This window comes from Diadema antillarum, unplaced genomic scaffold (assembly GCF_040938485.1).
Source record: "Diadema antillarum isolate AM-2024a unplaced genomic scaffold, OU_Dant_1.0 seq00000261_RagTag, whole genome shotgun sequence".
NCBI lineage: Eukaryota > Metazoa > Echinodermata > Echinoidea > Diadematoida > Diadematidae > Diadema > Diadema antillarum.
Genome location: NW_027271299.1, coordinates 407,809 through 428,241, shown reverse-complemented (window position 1 = coordinate 428,241; position 20,433 = coordinate 407,809). Strand labels below are relative to the sequence as shown.

Below are 20,433 nucleotides of genomic sequence, written 5' to 3'. Positions count from 1 at the left end.
GAAACGATATCGTAATTTACCAAAACAAATGATGAATCTTTTTTTTTAAATTATAAAAAGATGTCGATTTTTTTTTATTGTGTATGTGTGTGTGTGTATTATATGGGAGTGTGTGTAATGTGATTTAGAACATTGGTTTGTGAAGAAAATAATACGCAGTTGAGGTAAAAAAAAACAACAACAACGTTGTTTGCCCGATTCAGAACTGAAATATCAACTCCACATAATCTCCTGTCGCAGGTAAGCCCGGCTGCAGCAACCCGAACCTGGACTGTGCACACTTTTGCGTTGACATAGATAATAACCAGTCCATTTGTCAATGCAGACTTGACTACATACTCTCCGGAACCCGAAGCTGCATACGTAAGTATCCCACCTTTCTGCCCCCTTCCTCTGATCATTGGTAGCTCACCTGATCCTCCAAATGCAAAGATGTCAGGGTTTCGAAGAGTTCCGATGAAATCGGAGCCGACAAGCTCCAGGAACCTCGCACCAAGGCTCAGCAGGGTCAGTACCAATGCCAAAAGAGCCCCAGAACTAGGATTCAATATAACCTGTCCAATGACAGTTTAATCATCGAATAGACTTCTTGATATCTCCAGGTTTAGATTATCTGATTCAAAGATATTTCTTCTCCATTCTTATTATCAATTACCTCTACGCATTTCGAAAACAACATGTGCATTTCGAATGTAAATTATAGCTTTAACAATATTTGCAAAACTGCAGCGAAAGATATGGATTTCTCTCTGTGAGTGTCTGTGAGTGAGTCTATGTGTTTATGTTGATTGCTTATAGACTCACCTGTTCTTCAGCATATTTCCTACGAAATACTTGGTTAACTTAAACTTTCGCCAATAGTAAATACAGTGCGCATGCGCAGGTGCTGTACGCATGCGTATAACGATTTATGAAGAAACTCTTTTCTTTTGGTGCGCATGGAGGACTGGTATAACATCGACTGTATGTGTCTTTTCTCTTCTGCCTCGATAGCAACCTGCGCCATAGGGAATGGGGGATGCCAACATATATGCCGAGATGTACCGATGGGACCACTGTGTAGCTGCCACGAGAAGTATCATCTCCACACGGACGGGAGAACGTGTGTAGGTAGGCTTTGGACGTCTCCAACAATCTAGCTCAAATCAGTTCGAGTAGCTACTTTGACTCGAATTAGAACCCTCGGGAGCCAGTATAGTTTCAATTCACTCCGACAAAACAAATAATTATATAAACATAAATTCGATCACTTTCATCACTTATTTTTTTTTCATTTTTGTAAAAGGATTATTCGTAAATGTCACTTGATTTCATAATGCTATTTGTTGATTAACCTCTAATTTTAGATTGATATATTTTTCAATTCAATTCAATCCACTGAAGTCAATGGTAACTCCTTTATGCAGCTTTGATTTTATAATATCCAAGTGTTGCTCATTAGAATTGTCATCCTGCAAGATATGAGAGGCACCGTAATGCTTTTAGTGTTGTTCAAAAGATATATATATATATATATATATATATATATATATATATATATATATATATATACATGTAGCTTTACAGCTTGCGACAAGTGATTTTAATCAATATTCGGTCGTTGCTGCCACTTTACTCAACTACTTCTTTCTTCATATCCTTAATGAGTGTGTTGAAAATACCTATTTCTTCATGCTAACAAGAGGTTTTTTTTAATGTGCATTAGATTAATTTACACATAATGAGAAAGGGACCAAATGATTTGTGTAAAGTATTTTAGAATTGTACGATCATTGTTACCTTAGCGATATTTTGATTTCATACTAACACTTGCCTGTATCTTTATCTACGTGCCTTCCTAGCCACCATTATGTGAGAACTTTGCTAAATGGAGACCCACGATTACTCTGATTAACATAATCAATAATTACGATTATAGTCCCAAGCTTAGCAATTTGTGTAACAATCAAATCAGTACGACGTCGTTAACGTATAGGTTTTCCCTAGTCATTTTAAACTTTTTTCATTCACACGCAGAGAAAAATACACACTTTGTCACAAACGAAAACACACATCATATGTGCCTGAGCATCGTGCAGGACTGCAGAAAAAAAAATGAAGTAACCAAGAAATCACATAAAAAAAGATATGAGATCAATTTGAGGAAAAATGTAACGAAAATAATCGCTGAAAGACGAAATTGCTTTTGCTGTTATGTGTGCAGCGAGTGTGACGGACAAATTTGAATTGTAAATGTGTCACACATGACTAAATCGAATAGACATTGTTCGAAAATGATCGACAAAAGACGACATTGAGAACTAGGATTGGCTTATTCCAGATTTCTCAGGACGGAATTACATTATACATCTTTTAAATTGGTCGAAAAAATGAAAATGAATGGGAAATCCTTTATTTATTCTGGATTCCATGAAAAAAAAAATGATTTCATTGTCTCCATCCAACAAGTCGCTTGAAAAGTATGTTATCACGTGGTGTTTTTTTTTTTTTTTGAGGGGGGGAGTAAGGGAAAGGGAAACATTTATAAGCAAATAACCATTCGTAGAATACTGAGTGATTCTAAAATGCTTTATGTTTATCAAAATGTGAAAACATAAATGACTATGCAAATGTTGTAGTTCCTAAATATCTCATTTTACAGCAAGGCGAGTAGATAAATCAGCTAAATTCACCCAGCAACCCTCAAATCACCTGTCTGGGCTTTTAAAGTTTGCATGATCAGATTTTGCTGTTAACATATCACAACTCTCTAGATTTCAAGAATAATTTCCCACAAGCATCTCAGCTGTCCATTGCATGTGCCATTATTTATCTCGGTAGTCATTAAGTGTTTTAATAAGAGTATCCCTCCTCATTTTTTGAATTATCTTTGTTTGGTAACCCACGCTGTAAATACAGAATCCTTTATCGAACTTCGCCAGTCAAAACATATCATCTTCTTTAAACCTGCATTGTTGTGGGAAATTGAGAGGGCGGGGTGGGAGAGAAGGAAATATTTCATACATTTTATTTTTATCGCTTTCAAGAACCCTTATGATATGTTCAACGGTCTAGTATTCCCAAAATTGCTCCTCTATAATACGTAAGCCTTTATCAAGGACTGTACTCAACACGCTGGTTAAGTAAACGATTACATACCTATTGTATTATTATATATGTGCACACATAATGTAAATATATTTATATATATTTGTTATAAATTCTATACAAATATACATAAAAGGCCCTTCATTATATCTATAGTTTCCTTGCACAAATTTCTTGAGATGTAATGACTATTGTGACCATTTATCTCGAACAAGCCCAAACTCCATCATTGCAATGTTGCAATGAATCCACACACAACGAAATGCTACTACATTCAAATAGTGTTGTCTAACCATCTTGTCATTAATTTTGTTCGGAGATTTCTACTGCATTACCTTGCCTCTGCATGTCGTAAGAACATTTTAAACAACTTATTCGGGGCGAGGGTATTCTTTCTTTCTCTGGCATTTGGTCGATAAAGTATCAGAATCAGAAGTTATCAACCAATTATCTTTACTTCCGTATGCAAGACAGAATTTTGTGAAAGTTGAAAAAACACCTAAGTTCATAAGCTACCAAAACCCCAACTGTGAAAAGCATTAAGATAAAGAAAAAAAATTCATATCTTTCAGCGCAAGAAATGAAGAGTTTGTTCGCAAAAACCAATAAGTCCATACTTGCCAAATGGAGATATTTGCGATTAAAGGTCAAGAAAAATAAAGAGAATAATAAGAAAACTTTTGCTTCTTTTGACCATAACTTCAAAAATGTACCTTTATATGTACTGACCAATATATCATTTAAAAGGTATTATTTTGTACTTTCTGACAGAGACCGTACTTCAAAATCTTTAAAGATGGACTTATCGGTTTTTCCGAACAAACTCTTCAAATATTGATGTTAATCCATAGCAATTATATATAGTGTCATAAACAGTGATCAGATCGAACTTCTTATATGATAATGTATGATATGTGTGATAATCACATTCAGAACTGGCTGTAGCGTGGCAAGTCACGTTTAATTTGGTGCATCGATGCAAACGGGTGAAAAATATGAATATTCATGATTCTGTCTAAATCATCCTCACTTTACTCACGTGACCGAACTTTGAGTGATCTATCTTTAGTTATACCATTGTTATTTCTCTAATATAAGTATAGACGTTATTTTTTATTTTCTAGTGTTTTAAAATGTTTTCAAAAGTGTGTGCATCATCCTGATCATATGTGTTTGCAGTTCACGCCTTCGATATAATTACTTCGTTCACGTCTGATCCAACTGTCCCTTTCCTTTATCTATATTCCACCTCCTGTTTTCATTGTTGCCCCTTTTCTCCTCTTTAACCCATACAAAGTACATTTAAGAGTTGACAAACACGCAAATCTCAAAATGCCGTCACGATCATGTAGATGTTTACCGCCACTTTTTCCGTGTCTTTCTCAATTGAACGCTATCGCATGGAGAGGCGTACGACGACCCGGACGACTATTCCTCCACTTCAGGTACATACCACGTGATTTGGCACGTGACCTTTCACGTGACTTTTCTCACACGGAAGTCGAGTGGAAACAGTCAATATGCAGGGTGCTGGGGAACATCACAGTCAAACATGTGACAATTTGCATAGAAAAGTTCGGCTTCCATTTATGATGCTGGGAATTCTTCTATCAAAATACTCAAACCATTCTCTATAAAATTCCAAAACTTCAACCAATTGGCAATCTCGAAACAACCATCTAAAGCACGTCAATTTATCCATGAAAGGCTAGATTCAAAATTTAAATTATTTCTTTACTGTCCAAAACTTTTAGGGCATGATGATCCTTGGCCTTCTTGGCCATTTGTTAAATGTTGCCCCCCTGACCTTTTTCGTTGACTTTGATGTGCAAATGACGTGATTAAAAAAACAATCGATCTTTCTACAGCGCTAGACCCAGACGAAGTGGAGAATTCCCAAAGACCATTCCAGGTTGGGCCAGCTTTGTATGGGATAGGTACGAAATAGAACTACGTTATGATTGAACTTTGGCAGAATCATCTGTTTCTCAATGTGACATGTTTTTCCAAGTCCGTAAAAGACTTTGATATTCCCATTCTCAAAAAATCAGATCTCAATATTTTCGTCACAATACAAATTGTTCTTGAAAAATGGAGTGGATGATAATGTAAATAACACGAGTTTCAATAATAATTGCATGTAAGTATCAAACTTATCATCAATTATTATGATGTTGTTATTATCGTATTCTAGAGTGTAAGTTGCTCTCTCATTTTTACGATTATGTAAATTCATCAGTTTTATGCCAAAATCTATGTCATTAAAGCAATAATTCATATTTTAAAAAATATTACGTAATTTTTGAAAAAGGAAAAAAAATCAAACAGTATGCTGCAAATTAAAACGAATATCATGTGCATGTTAGTCTTTCACATTACATATCTAAAGCGGTTGTTAGATCATTATCAGTAGCACTTACATTTTACAGCATGCCTGATCATTTTCTTGGGATGATATGATAATGTTTCGAATATTGTCGGTGTTATCGAAACCTATACCATGATGGTTCCCTGCTTGTTGCATATGTCATAGTTCATGATGCAAATATGGTGTTATCTTGCGTGTTTTAAGCAGCCGATCGTGAAAAAGAATTACTAACAATGAAACAGAAGTTTTTGTAGTTAATCATTAACTTCTGACCTATGCATAAGGGAAATTGTCTCCTTCGCGTGTCATTTTCATCTTCACATCATACTCATTGATGATTGTTCTTTTCAAAGTAACATAGATGAGGTTTAACAGCATTTCTACTAATATCAACTACCCGTAATACCCATGGAATATCATAACGCCACATGGCTGCTTTTGACATGCAAAGTAATAATGCGGAATGCATGACTCACCACCATGCCCAGTCTGTAAAACGCCATATACCCATAAATATTTTCGATTTGAATCCCTGCAGAGAGATTCCGATATAGAGAAAAATTGTGAATGAAAAATAGGGAACGGAATGTAACCATTTAGTGATTTATTTGAGCTATTCAATCTTCTCGTTTAATACCGAGGAAAGCGCTACTTGAACTTTGATTAGGGTTGGCGTATTGTCAAACGCGAAAAAATATTGATCGTAACTAAAATTGATATTTACTCGAAACAAGGTCTAACCATTATCATTTCATATCCCTGTTGTTGCTCTATTCTCTCAAATCCGAATAAAGACACTACAAAAGTCTCGAGTGGGAACCCTTTCTGAACAGAGTTTGTGTGGAAAATAAAGGAATCTGCACTGAATACCTTGTAAAATAATTGATAGTGCTGATAATAATGATGTTGAAAATATTCATAATATTTATGAGCCTAACAAGAATTCAGTGACTACTGTCATCATGATCGCCATCATCATCATACGTTATGTATAGGATATGAATATATTATAGGATGAGATCAAGTGTGATTAAATTCTGTGTTAACTAAGTATTAATTATGACTTGTGATTATTGATCTTGACGTCACAACGTATTCTCCTTCCCTGCCATCTGATTCGCAGAGACGTGTGGCCTGAACAATGGAGGGTGTGACCGCGTCTGTGAGGACACGCCCACTGGGGTCCAGTGCAGTTGCCCAGAGGGATTCGAACTCATGCCAGACGGAAGAACGTGTAACGGTATGCCCCTCACACCCCTCTCCTCCCCTTCTCACACCCTTCTCACACCCCCCTCACACCCCTCTCCTACCCCTCTCCTCCCCCTCTCACACCCCTCTCACACCCCTCTCCCACTCAATCAAAGTTCCTCTTTTAGAACTTGTCATTCTTATCTCCTCCCTCCTCTCTCTTCTTCTTTTCCTTCTCCTTCTTCATTCTTCTCTCCTTGTCCTATTCTGTCGTACCTCTCAACTTTCTATTCTCTTTCATTATTCTGCTCTATTTACTTCTTATACCCGTAACCTGGTCAGTTTTCTACCTTACCCCAAACATCTTTAACCCCCTTTTCCTTCAGGTCCGGATTTATCTTTCTTTTCTTTCAATTTGTTCTTTCTTTGCCTCATCTCCCTCTGAATACTCTGTTTTGGTGACTTCCTGTCTTCTCTTATATGATGCATCATATTAGTAGTTCTGCTTTTTGTCCCCCCTTCTTTACGTCGTAAAAATGAGACACCATGAGGAACACAGATAACAAAGACAGGCTGTCGCTATAACAGGAATCAAGCGTGCACGTATCATGCTAAATGTACAAAACTCATCCTATTGACTTTGCATTCAAATTTTAATAGTGTGACGTACTGTAGACTTTATGCACACTTATGCAAGAACAAAATGTATGTTTCTACATGATTCTTATGCTTATAACAAACTTTACGTTTTCTGAGAAAAATAATCATTATGTGGAAGAGGTATCTGCATTGATTTTGATCTAAACATCTGAGAGAGTAGTTAGGAAGTATTAGGTTAACGGTAAAAGAATTATGACAGATTCTGCCAGTAATTCGACAGATAACGGCTGTGCCCATTGCTTTTAATCATGCTTCAAGACACCGCTATTTTTGCCTCCTGCTCCACAGATATCGATGAATGCGTCAGTGAGAATGGGGGATGTGACAACACGTGTACGAATAGACTGGGCGGATACGAGTGCAGCTGTCCCAAGGGCTACAAACTGATGGCAGATGGAAGGGGCTGTATCGGTAAGGAGGGCTTTCATTAATATGTGAGTGGTTTGTATGTAGGTGTAGGCGGGGTTTTGTCGATATGGGCGGGATCTGTCGGCATGGATGGGGTTTGTTGGTGTGTGGGAGGGGCGTTTTATTCATAAGCGGGCTTCTTGGTATGGGTAATGGTTGTGATTGTCTCCAAGGGCGGGGTCTCGTTGCTATGCAGCCGCACTTGGTTTATTTCATATGGGCGTTGACTTACTGGTGGAGATAAGCCTTCATACAGGAACAAAATCAGTAACAAAGCCGGATAACCCGTACTGGGCATAATAGTGCTGATTGCGCAGAACTCTTGGTGTGATGAATACGGGATTGTTTTTACTTGTGATCCTGTTAATCGCTTTTAAAAAGCCAAGTATAGGTTTGCCATTAATTTTATGTGTAAAAAAGAAAATTACGCAATTTCCATGGGAACTATCTCTATTAGGCTACTTTCATTACAATGTCATAATTATTGTAACATCTATCTTATGCCTCAGTGAATCCCAGTGCTATGACTAATACAGTTGTTACTACCTTTAGCATCTCATTATGTTATCAGAAAGAAAGACGGAAGAACATTTACTGGTGACGTAAAACATTGGTAGTAATGGGCATAGTGGAGAAGACTCTGGGCTTTCGATCGGAGGTCCTGAGTTCGAACTCCTTTAAGTGCCTTAGTCCTTAAAACATCATGCTTGGCAAACCCACAATGTCCCTCTCGACACAGGTGTATAATTTGGTACCTGGCAACACTAGTGTGATGGTAATGGTACTGCCTTCTGGTATACAGCTGTAGCAACATAAAGAAGCTACCGTGGATAAACAAAATCATAACTGTGATTTGAATCGTAGAAGTATGACCATATCCATTCACAGGTACTGTTGCCATTAGTGGCTGATGATGATTCACGAAGAGTTATAGAAATACTCCCCCCCCCCGATTGACGTCGAAATGTATGACTACTTTGACATTCATTATTTGATATCTTTATTTGGTTGATGGTTTGTTTGTGTGTTTCATCACAGATGTCAATGAGTGTGCAATGAACGACACGTGCGATCACACCTGTATCAACCTTCAGGGGAGTTTCCAGTGTATATGTGATGACGGCTACCAGGCGTTCGGCATAACACATTGTGGAGGTAAGTTCCGCCACTTCTTTGGCACCGATTCTTTGGCAGCATTGACGAAGTACCTGTCATGATGATACAGAAAAAGGTTATCCCATTTACTCGAGGTTTGCCACTCTTGTGCAATGCGCCTTTTGTCAAGGTCTTCTCGCTGTTAAGCGCAGAAAAAAAAATATCGAGCAAAGCAAACCAAAGGCAAGTGCGTCAGCGCATCAAGGGCCCTTAAACAGTTGATGTTTGTTATTCAGAAGGTTCGTTAATCCGAAAATGAAATAAGGTCCGTTATTCCGTAAGAGAGTGATACCAAAACACACAAGTTCCCTATACAGAGACGTTCGTTAAAGGGACTGTACAGTTCTGGTTGAGGTGAGGATTTAGCTTTAATATTTTGCGAGATATTGAGAAACCACTATATAAGATGCCAAACAGCATACACTTCTAAGGGGAATCAAAAGTTTATTTCATGAAAATCGGTTTTGAAATGGCTGAGATATCCAAAAACACGGTGAAACAAAGAGATCCTAGTAAAAGGCGTGGCCTGTCGCCTTTTATTATTATCGCTTTTTTGATATCTCCGCCATTTGAAAACCAATTTCCATCAAATAAACGTTGAATCCTTCTTAAAACTACATGCTCTTTCATATTTCATAAGAGGTTTCTCATTATCTCACTTAGGAATATTATAAACCTGAATCCTCCCATCAACCAATGCTGTACAGTCCCTTTAATTCGAAAATGAGATATAGGTTTTGTCATCAGAGCGATCATTTGTGGCGTTATTCTGAATGTTCGTTATTCCCATGGTTCATTAATCGGAAAATGAACAAGGTTCATTAATCCAAATATTATACGAGGTGCGTACCATGTGACTAACGAACCTTCAATTACGAAACGTATTTCTTTCGTTTTCGGAGTAACAAACCTTTGGAAAAACGAACCTTGTTTCATTTTCGAATTAACGAACCTTCAGAATAACGACATGTAACCAGTTTAGATATCTCTGTAAATTTATTATTCATAAGCGAGGGGAAAGGTATAACCGGCACGCCCCTCCTAACAATAGGTTAATCCATCCGATGCTCCGCCCAATGGTAGCTTAGGTAGCTACTGGATTGATTCTGGCTGGCTCCGCTATTTCTGCTTGCTTCACTTGCAGTCACTTTATACACATCTAGAGTTGAGGGTATGACAGAGACCCCATTTTCCTCAGCATCTTTGTTGCGGAAGACTTTGATTGTTGTTTTTGTATTCTTCTTTCTCCTGCTGACCTTGGTTTCAGAATAGACTTGGATTAATGTCTTGCTTGAGGACGAATGTAAAAAACTATTCATGAGATAAGATGCTAAATTGAGCCTTGTAATCAAGGAACGAAAGCTATTCACCTAACAAATCAAAAATGTCAAAGTTTGCCTGTCACGTCCTATGGAATTTTGTATAATTCTTTGAGTATTATTCATTACATGTTTTTTTTTTTTCTGATGATGTTTCTATTCATTCATCAGTCGCTCAGTCTTTAAAAATAGTCTAGATGATTGGACGAATGGAATGACTGGATACTTTGCTCAGGTATCGAGTTAGTAGGGACGTGTTATACAAGACTGCAAATCATCACCATATTAGACAAAACCAAAAAGTTTTCTTCTCCAAGTGCAATAATATTTGATAACTGAGGAGAGACAACTTAACAGCGTAAACAGAAAAACAGAGGAGTCAATGTTCGGTGAGACTGTTGGGAGGGTTATTTTTGAAAATGGTACTTCTGTGCTCACCAATTGCATTTGAATCTCTGTCTTATCGTTTTTTTTTTGTTTTTTTGTTTTCAGATATCGACGAATGTTCTATCAACAACGGAGGATGCCAACATGGATGCATCAACACAGAGGGAAGTTACGAATGTTACTGTCATGAAGGGTTCACCTTACATCCCAACAGAAAAGACTGCACAGGTAACATTTGTAACTGGACTTTCTCCGTATGGACGAGGTTCTAATGACGTCATGCTGAGGAGGGCAAAAAAACTGCGTGTGGAGTCCCCATACGCTTGGGCAAGCGCGTAAACATTATATCCCATGTCCCGTGATAGGCAGGCGACGCGTACTGCGCGCTAGAGCTATGCACTTAATGCACACGTGATTTGTTTTTGCCGCTTAGGCAACGCGTCATTTGACGTCACGGAACCTTGTCTATACAAATCAATATGGCGCTGCCCATACTAATTTCTTTTTAAACCCGCAGTCAGACTTTAATGTTATTGAAACCGGAAAAACGTTATTTGTGTCAAAATCATAATACAAACCTTATGAATTAACGTGAGAGAGTATGAGGTTATATTTCAGAAATCTTTTGAGTTGACCTTTAGCAATGCCAAAGGACAGAAGATTGTCTGACATATGATAATGTAAAACCTGCTTTTCTTAAACTAGCCAAGACCATCTTGACGAGGTAAAGCGTAAAAATGTAAAGGTCAATTCTAAAAGTTTTTTTTTTTTAAAACCAATATTATATTCTTTACGTCATTTTTGAAATTCAGCAGGTTAATGAATGGTGGCTGAATGAGCCATTGATTTAATGTTTACTGTGACGAAATATCTTCGGCGTAATTACCAGGAGGGTCATATAACATGCATATCGATATTCTGCCTGAAGCGCAGATAAGCTATATTCTACCTCAATTTCATTAAGAACGAATACTGTTGTAAAGCTAAGTACCTAAAGGTCGACTTTCGTTTCTACATTTTCACGATCTTAATTACTTAAACATCGCCAAAGGATTAACGCCTTTTTCATTAATGTGAGATATTTTTGCTGGAAAACAAAGAAAATGATATGAAAATATCTTTAATCGTAACTTCAAGAATAGGGCTTGTTATGTTACAAGTGAGATATTACTAGGAGAGTTTTAGTTTGCTCTAAATCTAATGATAGACTTACTTTAAAATATTTCATACAGTTTGTCAAAAGTGGCGCGTAACCCATTCTGTGATCAAACTTGTAACTTTGTCTCTGAACTCTTCAAATCAGCGACGCGATGTCTACCTTTGCGCACGCCCGCTCGCGCCATTCTTGAGTGTCACAAAGAAGGCACCGAGGAAACCTGTCTACTCACGTGCGAATCCAACTCACACTTCACGGCGTCGGGCAAAGGAACGTTCACATACCAATGCGGGGAGAGCACACGATATCAGTGGACCCACGGCACGACGAACGATACGCTACCAAGCTGCTCAGGTATGGAAAGCCATGATCGAAATAAGTATAGTTTATTGATTTAGTTACTTTAATATTTGTTGAGTGTCCACGGACGATAAAAAGATTATTTTCTTCTCTTTTTTTTCAGCATTAAGCAGATATGGGATACATAGCAATTTGCTTGTTACATACGTTTGGTTAAACTTTCTGATATCTTTTTTTATTGATTTTCTAAAACACTCCATTGACCAAAGAAAGCTTTGTTATAAACTATTAAAACTGTAATGATACCAGTGATATTGTTGTGTCAGAAGTAACTTCATAGTAGAAAATGCTAAATTAATGTTAGATGTTTACCCAAGATTAAAAAAAGAAAAGCATTCTTTACAAAGATACACCCACATTGGATAGATTACAGGATATGTTTATTCATTTGAAATCGTCCTGAAAACAGACCCAAAATTGTACACGGAGTTAGAACTTTGAGAATGAGGTTCAGTTTGAGTTTCAAAATGATCCTCGATGTTCTGCACGTTCTGATGAAATGTAATGCTGAAGTAGATTTGACGTACATAATTTTTTTTTTTTCATTTGCCCTCACAGCTTCTGTTGATGCCCCTCTATTCAGCCGAAAGGCGCGCCTATTCTTCTCTACCAGTCGTTGCGAGCTCCAAAGACGGGTCACACGGCAGCTTTCAAAGAGTATCAACCAGAAGCTTTCAGGTACGGATGGGCTGTCCGAAGAGTCAAACACTGGAAGCCCCACCCTCGACCCTGATGACCCTACAGCGCCACCATCGGCGGTTTGGGATAATCCTGAGAACGATTCCTCGTTAATCTCCAATTACGGTAAAAGGCCGTTTTTGCACCCCCGCCGTGGCAATCACTTAAATGCTTCTTTTTCACATTTCCATTCTTCCATACATTTTGGAATGCAAAGATTCACCCACAAAAGTTCACTTGTTTTATCAATGCGCGCACGCCTTTTGAACACACAGCATTTTCGGCACGTTGTCGCCTGGAGACAGACAGTTTCACCGCAATAGTAATACATTTTCATTTGAATTTCTGAAATTATTTATGCCTTCACAGTGATTGAATTTACCGCACTAGTTCATTTAATTTAAATCTAAATTATTTATTTTGCTGGTTTTGCTTGAAAAAAAAAATTAACAGGGTATTGTTTAAAATCATCAATAACCCCTGCACCGGAAATGATAAAACTTTGTGTGCTAAAATGCTACCAAATGATTTATACGTCTAGCGTGAACTTTCACCTTTGCCCCGGAAGAACTGAGTCATCAGGGTTCGGGTCGGGTCAACCTGCAGAACGTGAGTTCTCCGTCGTACTTTATGTTGCCCTGTAACTAGTGAAAGTGCAGTGTGCCTTGTCTAGTTCGTGTCCGCCTCTTATTTGCTGGTTTATTTCTACCTCGACCACTCGCAGGGGGCGCTTTTCTGTTGATTTTACAATGGTATCATTATTCAAAATAGGTCATCATTAAAAACATCACTCCAGTCATCTCAAAGTACTGGTGTAATTTACATATTATCACATTTTCCCTTAAAAGCCGTAACATTTTGAATAGCAGAAGAAAACAACTGTCTTTTGCACATAGTGGACCAACATGCCAAAATATTAACACTTTGTCTTTGAAGCAAACGTTACCAAAATCAATTTCCTGCTTCTTTTCGCTTCATTTAATCGAAGTTCATGCTCGTAGGTATAAGCGGGCAACACATGAGGGAAATAAGTTATACTTTTTTTTTCGATCATCTGTGCTTTGTTCATCAAGGAAGCTCATTGACATTGAAAGGCGCCCCCTGTCACTGAGTGGTTCTCAATTTCCAATGCATGTTTGCCGTCCACAATGTCCACATATCATGGTCGATTAAATTGTTTGTGCACCGCTCTGTAGTGTGTTCTTACAGGCCAAGGAAACTAAGTGCATGTCACACTTGATCAAACCGCTACTAACGATTTAGTACAATGTCTGTATTCCTTAGCAGAACGGGGACAATAAACCTATGCATCTTTCATTAGATTTATTTTAACATTCTCAAATTTCTTGAGATTGACGAGAATTACCAACTCTCTTACAGTTTAAGATATTGATTTTTTTGTATTTACTTTATGTGAAGAAGTTTAAATTCCTTGGAATGTCTCGAATGTCTTGTCAATGAGTAGAGTGTTTCTCAAATCAATTACCATTAATCTCAACGAAGAGTTTAATAACGAGAAACGATGTCATGAAAATATGGAGATTATCGTTCGAGATTGTATACTTATAAACGAGGCTTTTAGTACATAGTTTCGGTCGACTTGACGTATAATGTATTCGTTTCAATCGTAAACGAAACATCTATAGCTAACAGATGTACAAATGCAGACAGTCATCTAAGCAAGGTGAAATTATGTAATTTCTCGTTGATGATTGATGTAGATTGAAGATTTTCTTTGGACAGATAAACGAGCAGTCGTACTTTGTAGTACACCAATATTCAGGCAAGTTCTAGATTTTTTGTCTGCCATAACAATAGAAAGTTTTATCCCAATTTTCAAACTAATTTCGAACATCAATTTCTCGGCAGTAATTTCGAGAATGCCTGTCCTATGTCCGTAAGATCCTGTTTTACACCTTTCTGGCTGAATCCCTTGCCGTACTGGCATCTTTCAGCCAAAGAATTCATTTTTGAATGGACGTGCGGCATGACGGTGACTTGTTGAAAGTGACGTAAGCCCCTTGTTCACGAAGAGAAGGTGAAACAACGAAAGGACGCCTCGTTAAAGCTCACGATGATGCTATAACTCAGGACGTGAAAACTTTCGTTAAATCTTGCTCTGGCGCCTATAGGCAAGTCACCGTCAATCATGTTTTATACTCTGTAATCAATTGACGATAACATCTTCTCAACAAATATTGAAGAGCACTAATACAGAGAATCAAACGATGTAATTTTCAGCCGGCGGATGTCGGAAATACTGTGAGGTAAGCTTCTTGAACCTTAGCTGTGACCAGCAACCGATCTCGAGGAGGAAACGGCAGACGGAGGGCGCCACCGAGGTCGGCGATGACAGCGCCAGTGGCTCGGTGATCACGGCTTACGTAGAGATTGTCATCAAGGCGCGGTTAAGAGGTATTACCAAGTCTTCGTATGTTGTTTCATTGTTGAAGCGTATAATACATCAACACATTCAAAGTCATTGTTGTATGTTATCATCAACATTGTTATGATATGTTTCAGCAGAAATAGTCATATTTATGAATCAGGCTTTAGAATAAACGTGTTCATTTTTCAAACAAGCAAAGAGATGCTAATAAAATATTAGATCAAAATTTCATCATGGTGCACCCATGACGTAACAAATATCATTCAGGCAAGTATGATGTTTCAAACAGCGGTGAAATAAGAGTATTGTATCTGCAACCTAAGCTCTTACCATTTTGATTTGATATCTTTTTTCTCTTTTCAAAATACTAATTCCAGCTTATAAACAGACATTCGACTCATGACTTGTGTGACCCTTCTGCCCTTTTGTCTTTCTCTTGCCAGCAGGGCAATGCAATTTGGAGTGCGCCCGCAGTTGGTCGGAGAAGAAAATGAAGCGAATGATCAAACGACTTCGCAAGTCCATCGAACGCGATCATTTCGTGGTTCGGATCGACGGCACGGAGTACGAGATGAGCAACACGCTGAACATCACCGACGTGTCGGAAGAGAGCTGCCCACTCGGCCACGTCATGATCGACGGGGGCACGTGTGGTAGGTATAGCGCCCTCTCCGAGGAGGTTATGTAGTCTCTACTTTAAAAGGGATGATATAGTTTTGGTGGAGATGAGGATTGGGCTTATAACTTTTTGATACCAAAAAAAATACCAAAAACCACTTATGAAATAATACAGAGCATACTATTCTAAGAGGAGTTCAAAGTTTAATAGATGAAAATCGGTTTTGAATGGCTAAGACATCAAAAAAAGAAAAGTAAAACAAAGCTATCATAATAAAAGGTGGGTCCCACTTTTTATTAGGATTGCTCTGTTTTGGATATCTCAGCCATTTCAAAACCAATTTTCATTAAGATAGCCTTGAATCCCTCTTGGAATTACATTCTCTTTCATATTTCATAAGAGTTTTCTCATCAAATGTCAGAAACCCAAAGTTGGGTTTCAACCACAACTATACTTCATAATAAATTCTGTGATCCCATGGAGACGTGTCCCTCTTGCTTAATGGCAGACATTACAATTTTGTAGAGGGCGTACTAGGAGTCCGCGCTCGCAAAATCGCATTGAGCTACTTGGTAGGCCTAATAAGCCAGTTCGGAGATAGCTCATGTGCACATGGGTACAAATGACCTTTCATTTTTCTCAGTTGGTTAGGCACTTCACTCAATTCAAAGCGACATAATGCAGCAGCTTGCCCAACACAGCTATTCATGGAACTCGTATTCCAACAAAGAATGAACCTGCGTAGATGAAGTGACCAGAATGGTTTGTCATTCAACATTTTGGGAAGCATCTATTTCATTGTGCTGTTTTGAATACATTAACAAACTTTTTCTGTTAACATTGCCAAATACCAGGCTTGTTGTCAGGTGGATGTACTGGCAGGCACCATCTATAAGGATTCCATGAATAATCATAGCTTTACAGATTCTTATCTCAGTGAAATTAAAAACCAACCTGTCTCTCGGTACAAATGAACTTTTTCTGCTCATGCTCAAACTGGAACCCCGAACTGGCTTAAGGAGCCTCCTTGCAAAGAGCGCTGTCCGCCGTTACGTAGATGGACAAGATCACCACTTTGTGCCCCTCTTTGTATGGCGGACCTTCTCGCTTGCTTACATAGCGAATTCGCCCTGTAGTAGTTACTTGTATGTAACCTCTTTGGCCCTCAAACACACACGCGCATTTTGTGCACTGCATAACTGTCAGTCTTCCCGTTCCCGCCGAGATAAAGTTGAACCATGGCAAACATTTCTAAGGTCATACCTGACAAAGATTTTCTGTTTCAAAGATTGTCTGTTTCAAATGTACCACCTTCGTGAATTTGGGCCAAAGTGTTGCTTCCTTTCGTGACTAACAGCTGTGTTTTAACCTAAAGGCCCGAATATGCCGTCAATCCCTCGTTTGAGGCGAGTCCCCAACTGGGGCATACCCAAAGTGGGGTGCGTATATTTGTCGTTTGGGAGTTGGGAGTCAAAGTACTTGTCCATTGCAAATAAACTTTCTGCTCAGGCGTGACAAACCTGGAGGCCAAGCCAGGGTTTGATGACTCCAGCAGCTGTCGTATTACGTAAGAGCATGATAAGGATATCTGCCTGTGGCAGACCATTCAAAGTGAACTCAATTTTCTCTATCCTTTCTAAAGTTTTCAATTTTATATTCTATTGAGAAATTCTTTGGTCATCCATTTTACATTTCGAACGAAAAAAATTGACCCGTAAATAACGAAAATACAGGAATAAGAAAGAGAGCATTGCCAGTTTGCCGGTGCTGACAATGTGCTATTTGGCAGTGAGTTACAACGGGGAGGTGAGACTACCTGGTTACAATCAGCCTGCTGACTGGATCATTGAGAAAGCAGCTGTCGTATTACGTAAGAGCATGATAAGGATATCTGCCTGTGGCAGACCATTCAAAGTGAACTCAATTTTCTCTATCCTTTCTAAAGTTTTCAATTTTATATTCTATTGAGAAATTCTATGGTCATCCATTTTACATTTCGAACGACAAAAATCGACCCGTAAATAACGAAAATACAGGAATAAGAAGGAGAGCATTGCCAGTTTGCCGGTGCTGACAATGTGCTATTTGGCAGTGAGTTACAACGGGGAGGTGAGACTACCTCCCTGGTTACAATCAGCCTGCTGACTGGATCATTGAGAAAGAGAGAGAGAGGGAGAGAGAGAGAGAGAGAGAGAGAGAGGGGGGGGGGGGGGAGAGCGAGGGGGAGAGAGGGAGGGAGAGGGGGGAGAGATGGGGGAGGGAGAAGGGGAGAGCAAAATGGAATGACAATAGTTCCGGTCACTACAGTACAGGCATGCTCTGTCTGCATACGCTGAATGTCTACACTCACACACACACACGTACACACACACACGCCCCATGGAGCTACATGGCCCATGCCAAAACCAAAACAATCTCCTCCTCTCGCGGTGCCCCCCCCCCCCTCCTGTGGCGCTGTGGCGATGACTGATGCTTAGATTAGGCCAGGGTCAAGAAACAGGTGTTTTATATCTTTGACTTTAAGTCATTGATTGCCAAGATATGCACTGGCATTATTTACTGGGGTGTAGCCTCTTCAAACGAGAGATTTGCGTCATGTCTCGAAGGTGGTACAATTGAACCATTGTTTAAAGCATGGACAATGTGTATGGAGCGCCATAGTGTCGCATGGCCTATTTCGTTACGAAATGATCATTTCGTCCACGAAATGACTGATTTCGTAACGAAATAGGCCATGCGACACTTGGCGCTCCATACAAATTGTCCATGCTTTAAACCATGGTTTCAATTTTACCACCTTCGTGAATTCGGGCCAAAGTGTTGCTTCCGAATATGGTTGTAGATCTAGCATTTATACGTGATAGAGCAAGTTCCCGTAATCGATTCGTTCTCACACAATTTGTGTGTGTAACATGTCCGTAAAGAAATGTTTCACTATGACTCTTGTATACCCTGCGATGACGGCAACCATAATGGCTATACTCATCCCTTCCTCAGTCCTTTAGATTTGGAAAGCCTTTATGGTACGTCAAACTCTATCGTTATCTTAAGAGTTTGCATGAAGAGCCAACTAATATTCATTCATCTTGATTTGAGGAACATTGATCTGCATTCGTGTTGCGGTGTCGTATCATTTTTTGTGTGATTGTTATAGTATGCTCGTCCAAACATGTCAATTATTTGTTTGTTTTTGTTTCCACCTCGATCAGTCGCATGCAGTATAGGAACCTACTATCATGCCAACATCGGCGGCTGCGTGCCGTGCGAAGAGGGCACGTACCAGGACATGGAGGGACAGCTCGAGTGTAAGAGATGCCCGCAACAGGATCAGCAGTACGCCGTGTTTGGTGCGCGCGATGTCACCGAGTGTGGAGGTAGGTCCCGTATGTTGCAGGGGAACATTTTCATTTAGTGTTTTGTCATAGATTTTCACTGACAAATTTGTTCTCAGCCAATCAGATGTATGGATTTCACCAGCTTAACACAGTTGTTAGTGACTGACAAGTTTCATGAAACGGTGCCCCGAAAGTCATGAGGGGGGGGGGGGGTGGCTGTGGGGAAATGGAAACCGCCATTTTGAATTTACTTTTATCCTTGCTTTCTTGAAATCTGTGAGAAATATGCAAAGCAACTTGGCATAGTTTACAACAATCAAAATGTCTGCAGCTGACGCTATGTTAACCTCTTCCGTACGAGATTCTAAACACGCGTCGTTGACATTTCATACACAGGACTCTCGATAACATAATTGCATTAAAGACCTTAAACTCTTGTACTTTACTTCGTGTCGCTCTTGAAAATTTGAGAAAACACTGAATAATCGGAGCTTCTTTACGTCGGTGAAGGGCAATTTGTCAGTCAGTTTGCAATAAACACAACTCGACAGAAGAATCATCAATTTGAATAGCAGCGTAGTTTGCCAGAGGTAAACGCATTGTTGTGTGTAAAACATTTTGGTCGACGCTTTTTTGACAGAAAGTTTGTCGCCTTCATTTTCTAAAAACTACAATCATAGTCATAAATCATTCGATAATGGCTCACCCCGGGCAATATACCTGTGATGTTGCACCCCCAACAGGGCAATGCCATCCTGGAGAATATTCGGTGGATGGATTCCAGCCATGTGACCCGTGTCCAGAAGGTTTCTACCAGCCTGAGTCGGGTCGAACACACTGTCTGCCGTGTAACGGTGGACTGCTAACGAGCTCAACGGGCGCCACTTCGTTTGCCGACTGTCTTGCAAGAGGCATGAATTTTTCAGTATAGATTGTATCATTAAAGCAACCCATTAATTTATTTTAGGAATGAAATTCAATATTTCAAATATTTTGAATCGCATGGGTTTTTCTTTTTATCAATGTAAGCTTTTATAAAGGGTTATGTTAATGTTTCAAGTCCTTCCGTTAAGTGATAATATAGTTAGTATTCCATCTAAAAGTTTGATAAAGATTTGACTGAAAGTGGAATTAATTGGAAATTTGCATGTGCCTATTTGCTTTTCTTGGCTTATATTTGGGTGCAAAAACTTTTGTATTTTTTCATACGAAACAGTGACAATATTTTCATAAAAGTTGCAGTCACCAGTCTCATTATTTTAAACATCAAGAGTCTCTCTCTGATTACGTTCCAGATTTTTTTCATTTCGATTCAAATCATAGC

General features: G+C 38.9%; 1 protein-coding gene across 1 annotated transcript in view; it reads left to right on the top strand.

The window, feature by feature from the left end:
- The window catches only part of LOC139729732 (signal peptide, CUB and EGF-like domain-containing protein 2), a 96,674-nt gene that overhangs the window by 66,999 nt on the left and 9,242 nt on the right, over positions 1-20,433 (top strand). The window contains 13 exon segments of the mRNA XM_071640668.1: positions 241-363; positions 994-1,110; positions 4,494-4,532; positions 6,579-6,695; positions 7,592-7,714; positions 8,750-8,866; positions 10,678-10,800; positions 11,876-12,082; positions 12,647-12,892; positions 15,008-15,181; positions 15,602-15,808; positions 18,984-19,148; positions 19,853-20,020. Of these exon segments, the coding sequence (XP_071496769.1) occupies positions 241-363; positions 994-1,110; positions 4,494-4,532; positions 6,579-6,695; positions 7,592-7,714; positions 8,750-8,866; positions 10,678-10,800; positions 11,876-12,082; positions 12,647-12,892; positions 15,008-15,181; positions 15,602-15,808; positions 18,984-19,148; positions 19,853-20,020 (1,926 nt within the window).